This window comes from Fulmarus glacialis, unplaced genomic scaffold (assembly GCF_000690835.1).
Source record: "Fulmarus glacialis isolate BGI_N327 unplaced genomic scaffold, ASM69083v1 scaffold27446, whole genome shotgun sequence".
Classification (NCBI taxonomy): domain Eukaryota; kingdom Metazoa; phylum Chordata; class Aves; order Procellariiformes; family Procellariidae; genus Fulmarus; species Fulmarus glacialis.
In genome coordinates, this window is record NW_009219192.1 from 6,717 (window position 1) to 15,748 (window position 9,032).

At 35.7% G+C, this 9,032-nt stretch overlaps 1 protein-coding gene across 1 annotated transcript in view; it reads right to left on the reverse strand.

The window, feature by feature from the left end:
• Window positions 1-8,129, reverse strand: part of NAE1 (NEDD8 activating enzyme E1 subunit 1) — a 14,105-nt gene extending 5,976 nt beyond the window's left edge. The window contains 12 exon segments of the mRNA XM_009580280.1: window positions 443-576; window positions 663-722; window positions 2,019-2,110; window positions 3,231-3,294; window positions 3,551-3,613; window positions 4,180-4,289; window positions 4,641-4,750; window positions 5,907-5,986; window positions 6,290-6,361; window positions 6,960-6,990; window positions 7,928-7,992; window positions 8,082-8,129. Coding sequence (XP_009578575.1) covers window positions 443-576; window positions 663-722; window positions 2,019-2,110; window positions 3,231-3,294; window positions 3,551-3,613; window positions 4,180-4,289; window positions 4,641-4,750; window positions 5,907-5,986; window positions 6,290-6,361; window positions 6,960-6,990; window positions 7,928-7,992; window positions 8,082-8,129 — 929 coding nt within the window.
• Window positions 8,130-9,032: the final 903 nt, after the last annotated feature.

The window sequence follows — 9,032 nt, forward strand, 5'->3', positions numbered from 1 at the left end:
CAATCCCATCAAAGGCATTAATTAGAATTAAATATTTAGAATTAAATATCTAGGAACCTAGAATTTCTGTAACCAGGTTGACATACATATTGAGAAGAAAAACCAAAGGCTGTGTTTAAGCAACAATTTGCTTTGGACAGCAGTAGCTGGACTATGGGATCTACTATCTATAGGAAGGTCTTTACTAGATCTGAACTAAGAAAAGTTACTACCCAATCTTAGGAAACTGGGATGCACTGAAGGCTTAGGCCCTGGTTCCAAACAGCAGATAGCTCTAGACAGGGAGCAGACAGCCCCAGGCTGCTGTGCTCCCACACCCCTCCTCACCCCGGTCCCACATACACACTTTTTGTTTTTTTAAATACAGGAATTCATGCATTTTGTGAGGTCTGAAGTCATCACCATTTACTGGTAACTATTAAAGAAAAAATTGTATACTTACACATTTTGCAATTTGATAAATTTATTGGAGTCTGCTATCATATCAGGAATAGTGCCCCGGACAGGCAAGCTTCCTTGCCCCTCATTTGCCACAAATTCCTTTACAGCTCGAACCAAAATCCAGAAGGAGGGTGACTGCAAATGCACAAGAGACAGTCATGTACACAAGTTATTTATGATGCTTTTTCTACATTTAAGTCTTACCCTTAATTACTTATTACCTGCTCTGTGAGATTTATGCAGCAATCATCATTAAAAATCTCTTGAATGCATCTTGGAATCTACGAAAAAAAAAATTGGGTTTGTATTTACTTGACTTTGGATTTCTTGAATTATCTCAACATTCATTACAGAGGTGATCCAACTCTAAGTGACCTCAGAGTTTCATACCAAAACCTCTTCTGAATCTTAACACAGTCAGTGCTTCTCAGACATATTTCAAATAGTAGCACTGCCTGAGAACAAGGCACATGCTTCTGATCTAGATGAATGTTACAAACAAAATCTCACCTTATTTCTTCTACATGGAAGATTTAAAAAAACTGGTAGCAGCATCAGCAAAAGGTACTACCAGTCCCAGCTGCCCATGCTACCTGCTAGAGGCAGAGCAGCGAAAAAGCTGGGGAAATGAAGAGGAGCTGCAAAAGTGAGTGTGTTTTGACTCCCTAACTGCTGCAGTTCAGTCTGGCACATAAACTGAAATCAACCACTAATAGCCCAGGACATGGCTCGTAGTGGCTCAGATGTCAGCACTAAGATTTACCTGCTGCTTTCTCAGGAGATTTAATGTGACTGTCCAAGCAAGGATCAGCACAGTTCAAATGAAAATGGAATGTAATCTAGAAGGAATCACAGAATGTGCTTTTACCTCATGTAGCTTTTGCAATTTACCATGTACGAGAGATTAAGGAAATCAGAGATCAATTCTAAACCATGAGTTACTACTTCAGGATTTTTTAAAAACAATGAAAACTTCACTTTTAATGTTTTTAAGCTTGATCAGTTTATGAAACAAATTCCGTAACGTGTTTCTTCAAGAAGAAAGTATTGAATTTGTGGAGTCAAACGTCCCTTGCAGCACTCCATTTCTATACAGAATAAATACTACAGCAAGCGGCTTCAATATAGCACAATTTCAACAAATGCTTTCTGAGTCTCTCCCCTAGCAATGTATTTAAATCGGACATCATCCACACTAGTGACTGCTAATTCTTTAGAATTGTACCAAGCACTTTACAGTTTAATCTGTAAAAGAAAATCTGATAAAATCTAAGACAGGAATACACTACTAATGAACTCTGGTTACTGACTCATTCTATACTTGAATTCAAGTCTTCAGGAAGGAAATGTGGCCTCCTTGCATGAGCAAGGAAATAAAAGAATTTCCTTAAGTTACAGTGCCACCTAGTCTAGGTCTATTTTACTACACGATTTCAATTTTAAAAATTGTATTAATCCTGTTTTACCTAAATATAAATGTTGCAAATGGAATTCCTGTCCTAAAAGTGCATAATATGTTCTGAAAAAATGCGGCAGCTGCAATTTCTTCAATTTTGTCATATAAACTTTTGTTTTACCTCTGTGGTATTTAATGCTGTGTTCACATTTTTTATAGCTTCTTCAAAGTTTTCCTCATCTTCTGGGGTCCCATTTTCATTCTTTAAGATACCTTATTGAAAAAAAAAAAAATTAAAAATACACAATCCCCTGAATTACATCTCATCATTTAGGTCTTACCAACAGACTGGCTTTGGATGTATTTGTGGCATAATAACTGATCAGCAAAAAATTGAATTACCAGTAAGACGTACTGATAAAACTAACTACATATACATTTTGCATATGATTAATTTTCCCATTATGTTAAATAGAAGTTACTTATCACAGAAACACCAGTTTATTTGTGTGAGAAAGAGTAAAGTTTCATAATGACTAAATTCATGTAGATGGTGGCAAAAAGACAATTCAACTCTCCTTCCCATCCCCAGTCATGTTGTGCTGGGGTTTTTTTGTCAAATTTAGTGAGCAGTTATGAACCCATGCAGCAAGCCAGACCAAGAAATGGACTCCACTAAAAACCTAATTTAACCAAAGGTAATTATTACAGATCAGATCAGCTCCCTACCCAACCTGGGGATAAGGATGACAGAACCACTCAGTAATCTGCACACAGGCCAGAGGCCAGTTTTAAACGAGGAAATAACAAAATTTAGTTAATGTTTTTATTCTACAATCATTTAAGACAATGTATTTCTAGATCTTAAAAATGCCTCATTAATTTTAGCACCCGCAAAAGGTATTAGATTGAAACATCTGCAAAAATGAAGTCTGTTCGTATACTGGTTACAGTATTTCTCTCTCTCTAGACTAGCTATTTAGAGCTGCAGTGGTTACCAACAGTTTGGTGGGTCAACTGACCAACCAAATATTTGCAGTTAATAACAATTTCAGTGTCAAAAGCCACTTGCTTTCCTCTTTGTCACATTGTCCATGTTAAACATCAACATTTTCTACAGGATTTTCTTTTAAGGCCTCTCCTCCCGCCCAAATCAAAACATACTCTTGATCTTGAAACAGCAAACAGTAAGAAACGCTGGCAAACTGAATTTACAAGCAAGTCTGGGATCGTAAGATCCACCTGTATAAAACAATCATTTAGCAGAAGAATTGTACCACATATGCCAGCCGATTTTCATAAATTAACCCTGAGAGAACTTCTGATTATTTTTCAGATATTGCCTTATATATTTCTGCCAGTATCAATAAGTGACTCCTAGGACATATATTACCTTGCTGTATCAGTTGTCTGAAGGCTTCTTTTTCTTTGTAACTCTTTGGCAGCTGATCACTTCTCTAAATTTAAAAACACGAAAACATTTTGTCTTTAAAATATCTGCTACTAACCTCATTGTGTTCGGACTGCTGAACTCTAGAGTTTGTCATTGTTCACGTACATTCGCTTGTATTTCAATCAGTAATTTTTTTTTATTATTCCACCTTGTTTTCTTTATTTGTTATACATTGCCAAAATAATAATCGTTTAGAAAAGACATATCTAAAGTAGTAATAATAATAATAGACTGATGACTTGTCCAGTTTTGCAATATACCTCGTTGAACCATTTTGTTAGATACTTGGCTACAATCACAATCCATGGAGTGTGGCTATGGTCCTGTAATTGAACAGCAGAGAAATATTTGTCAAGTTGAGAAAAGACAAAAACGGGAGACAAATTAAAAAACTATTTTAAATGTAAACTAACATCCCTTCCACTAGTGTAAAAACACACAACATGTTCCAGATTTTGATTCAGAAATAACATTCTCTAACTACTATAAAACAAATTATTGAATTATTATTCCTTTACTTAAAAGAAAGTTCTCCAATACCTCTCTAGAGTGTAACTTGTTATGCACCAATACCCACACTGCAAAGCTCTGCAGCAGTAGGTAATCATAAAAATAATTTAAAAAGGGAGGGTGAGGGGGAATCAATCTAATAAATGATCAAGTCGTCCAAGAATACTCCTTACTTCCCAAGACCCCCACTTGCTGAAGATTTAAATACAGACTATAACATTTGGGGCAGAGGCCAAAAATAGTACCTCGTGACTGATTCTACAGCTGCCTCTGCTCACATGAGACTCGGCACCAAAAAAAGTCATCTGCCAAGAGTCATAGAATCCCTGTTCTATGTCCGCATCTGTCTTAGAGCACATAGTGCAAACCACATACCAACCTTTTTGTCCATATGATCCAAGTCGTATGACTGAATGTGTTCCCTCAGTTCTGGAAATGGTTTGTCCAGTCTCAGGTCTTCTAACATATTGTCAGGATGAGATTCAACAACTGTGAAAAAAAATACACGATGCATTTCACAGTTTTGCGTCCAGCCTTCAAAACAGAGCTATACATCAAATACAGTGCATCATCTGCTCGTTTAACTGCTTGATTCTCAAAATAAGTGTTTTGGGTAAGTTAACTTTAATGTCAGGAGAGTCTCCAATTTTACTATTTGTTGCAGTCCATAATTTCTACGCATTCCTCAAAGAATGCTCCTGGTGATGAACTGCAAACTACGTAAGACTTAAATACTAAATACATCACAAGATAAAGATGAAAAAAAAAAAGAAAAAAATCAATTACATATTGAAGCTTTAAACCTTTTAGAAAAGTCTTTATCTCAGAAAACCCTCTAACCTGTATGTTCTTTAATAATGACTCTCATATAACCAACCAGTCCATAAGTCCTGCAGACCAGCAGAGGAACGTTAGAATTCCAGAGAAGTTCAGCCAAGCGCAGCAAGGTACTGTAAGGATAAACATTTTTTTTTCCCCCAGACATACAAGAGGACAACAGTTAACTATAAAGTTAACTCTTATACAAGTCCTTGTGAAAGAGAAGTTTTCTATGAGAGAACTCTAATATTATCATGATTCTAAGCACATATAAGGTGATTAATTTTATACATGAATTTACAGTAGGTTAGAAATATATTTATCCATTAGCTTACTTATATTTAACTCCATCCTCCCAAATGCTCCAAATATCAATTAAACAAAAAACTTCAATGAGTTGTGAAAGAAAGAAAAAAAGAACTAGATCTGTGTGTTGCACAAACATAAATTCTAGTAGGGGCAATTCCAAACATAGGTTTTTGAATAGCACATAAGAAATACTCTTTATTCACAAATGCCTGTAAGGGAATTGCCACTTCAAAGAGGCAAGTTGGCTCTTATTTCTATACGTCTAGCTCTTCTGTAAGTAGGGGGAGGGAGATGTATATAAAGTATGAACAACAGCCATTTCCTTACAAAAGCAAGATTTAACAATTCTTCTATCCAGCAATCTCTTGCCTCTGTGGAGGCAGCTGTCTACTGAAACAGAAGCACACTCATCTCCCCCAAGCTTCTCAGTACTTTGAGAGCTGTCATTTTTCATCTGTACTGTTTACTGGAAGGCAGCATTGGAAAGGCCTCTCAGCAGAAAGAGGTTAAAGAAAAATTAAAAAAAAAAAAAAAAAATCAAGAAATTCTGGTCTGGACAAGTTTATATGGGCAAAATAATTACATACATGGGTAAAATGGAAAGACCTATACAAATGATAAAATACATTTGCAAAAATCTAAAGGTATCACAGCTCCCATTATCTGTTAGGTTTTACATAAGAATACTTGTTATAGAGATTTTGGACCATAAACAACTTTCACTACAAGAGAGTACTTGACATAGACAAATACACCTGGAGAGAGCACCTAGGAGTCAGGCATGGATCTGAAAGAGATTTTACACTTTGTATTAACATATAAAAAGGTCCATAGAAAAATGCCATCATTTACTGTAACTTTCCTTCACAATGACAGAGTTCTGTTTTGCATAAGTTTACAAGAATATGCCTGCAATTGAAACCTACTTTTACAACTGAATGAAAACAAACAAACAAACATCTTTAGATGATTCTTTACCTTTCTGGTATTTGCGTTGCAACCACCAAGTTAAACCGATTAAAAAAGGAAGGGTCATTGTCTAGAAGTTTTTCTGGACTCTAAATAGTAGGAAAAAAAAAATACGTCATGAAACACTGAAAATTTCTGAACATGCAGCAAGTCTGTTCAACATTCAATGTAAAGTGTTAAGTGAAAGCTATAAAATTATGATAAAGTTATAAAATAATGTTAAAAACACATAAATTGACTTTTTGCAAATAACTTAAGATCTTCTTCCTCAAATGTTATTTTATCATGAAGCTACTTAAACTGAAACATTACAAAGACAACACATAGCTATTATTCCACACTTTTATCACACTGTATAACAAGAAACGTACAACTAATTTAGGAAAACAAACCTCTTCGACAAAGTTTCCAGAAACATCATTATTCAATTCTTGCAAGAGCTCAGTGGCACTCTGGGCACGACTCTGTTTCAGAACAATCAAAAAAATGTTTAACCTCTTGAAATGTAATTTATACAGTATATAAGTACTACACATGCTACATGCTTTAAAAAAAAAAAAAAAAAAAAAGAAAAAAAGGACTTCTTCATAACCTAGGATTTCTTTTTCCAAGCCTTGCTTATCTGAAGAAAAAAAAAAATCCCTTAACAGCAGGCACTTGTTTGAGACCATTTTTAGTAACAAAAATTATGTGACAGCTATTTATTAATTTCCAAGAGTTACCTACGCCTTTTGTACCCTCCTGTTTTTGTGATTTTCCCCCCCCATCCACCTCTCTACTCTTAGCTTTACTCCTTCAACCACAATTCTCTTCCACCTTATCCTTCCAAAGATTTTCTTAACGATATCCTGTTCATTTTTCCCATTCAATCTTGCCAGAATTGAGCTTATCTTCTCACTTACGAGCAACTAAAAAGTAAGCATGGGGAATTCTGCCAAAGAATAAATAGATTTTAACCTATACATACATGTTTTTAGCATTACTCATAATACTATATTTGAGTATTTACTCAATACCTTCATGCTTTCAATATACCTAAAGTGACATTTGTTATCTCCTTACCTGACCAATATGGCTTTTTTGTAGAAAGAAACTGAAAAGGAGACAAGAAAGAGTTATGTGTGAAGTTTTATTCTGAAGAAAAACATTAAAGCTACATTTTGCAGTGCAGAATATGTTGCTGACTCTCATACAACAAACCGAGTTGCCCCTTAAATCTGCTTTTCTTCTCCCCACACTGTAATATTTTCCTCATGATCAGTTTCTTAAGGAAACTTTCCAATGCCTCAGCAACAAATCTGAAAAATAAGACATGCCAAACTCCTCTAGAAGCCAGGACCATACTGCAGATTCTTTTTCACTAGGCTAATTAAAGACCCATTAGTACTCATTTCCTCATGTAACGGAATATCTTTCCCCCATATATAACCCTTGTAAGTGGACAGATATTTATAGGTATCTATCTGAAGCATAACAGAATGTGATCTAGAATTAGTAAAAAAAATTATTTTTTAGAGGATTTGTAAAGAGTCTCTTATCCTTTTCCCTGCTGCGCACAGCCTTTCAAAGCTATGAAAGCTAATAAATGGCTATCAGTGACAGTTTCACAATGATTAGCTAATGAAGAATAAGTTATTTTCATCACCAAAATTACGGAAAATACATTTAGCCATGCAGAAACACAAGCAAATCTTAAATCTTGCATTGTCATATCTCAAAATTACAGCAAACAAGTTATTTTAAAATATTTTTATATTGAGTAGACCACTGTGTCTTTATAAACTTGAAGCTAATAGATCTGTAAGATACAAAACTAGCAACTAAAATCTACGTAAAATTTAGCAGCTAATATCAAAATGATCGTGCATGCTGTATATGTCACAAACATCCAAACCCCAGAAGACCTAGGGAAACATATAGAGGCTTTTAAAATTATTAAGAATTTTATAGAATTTCTTAACAAGTATAGAGATGGAACTACTGATGAAACCCTGTTACTTCTCAATTTGTATCGGAAACTAGTAACAAACCTACTTATTTCCAACATCTTCTCCAGAGACCCGACTCCCATCGACAATTGTAAATGAACCAATACCTTGGGGAAAAAAAATTACTATGAATAACTACGCATTATTAAATTATCAGATACATTAAAAAGAAAATACAGAAGAGATATCTACTTACCTGGTAGCACTAAGTTTTTGAGTATTTCGGTTCCTGTCGCTGTTGCATTTATCACACAAACATGGGCAGATTCTAAAGCTTCTTGTCCATGGTCACCCCACAATCTACATTGGGATAGAAACAGAAACATTCTGAAATTATTTCATTTCAGATTGTAAGGCCCGTATAAAGAAATGAAAAAAATGTACACAATCACAAATGGAGGCGAGCATACTACTTTCCATTCACTGTCGAGAGGGGCTAAATAGCACTAACCAAAATAAGCTTTCCTTAAGAAAACTCAGTGACAAACTTGAAACTTTCTAAAGAGCAACCCAATTTTACTGACATTTCATTTTCTCCATCTTTATACTCTACACCATATGAATGCGCACACCTTTTTTGGCTGTAACATATTCCACTTTTTAAAAATCAGCATGGGTCAAAACACTCCCTACACAATTTCGTCCTAAAACTGAATGCTCTCTTTTTTGTAAGTTTTATTATTTATATTTTTGTATTTTGTATGATTTATAATACAAGACACTGAAACGTAGATGGAAATCAGTCTTGATGAGTTTGGCAATGTACTTAAGACAGCTATAAAATAATATTCAGGCCGAAATCGGGACTTGACTGTACTCAGTCACAAATGCCCCACTGATTTCACACGGGTGAAATTTTACTCTCTTCAGCTGCAGAAAAGAACGTTACTGAGGAGACAGCAAAGCACTGTAACTACTACTAAGACTTTCAAATGTATGCAAGCACGTGAAAATTAACCCATCGGCTGGCTCCAGCACAAGCCGCCCCTCTCCCATTTAACTTCGCTCTTTTCTGCCTTTTTCCCCGATGCCGGCACCAACACCCAGGCAGCTGCTCGGCGCACCCGACGAGCGACCGGCCCAGAGCAGCGCGACTAGTTCGGACACAGCCGCGGGGGCGGTGGCGAGCGGCCCTGCCCACAAAGCG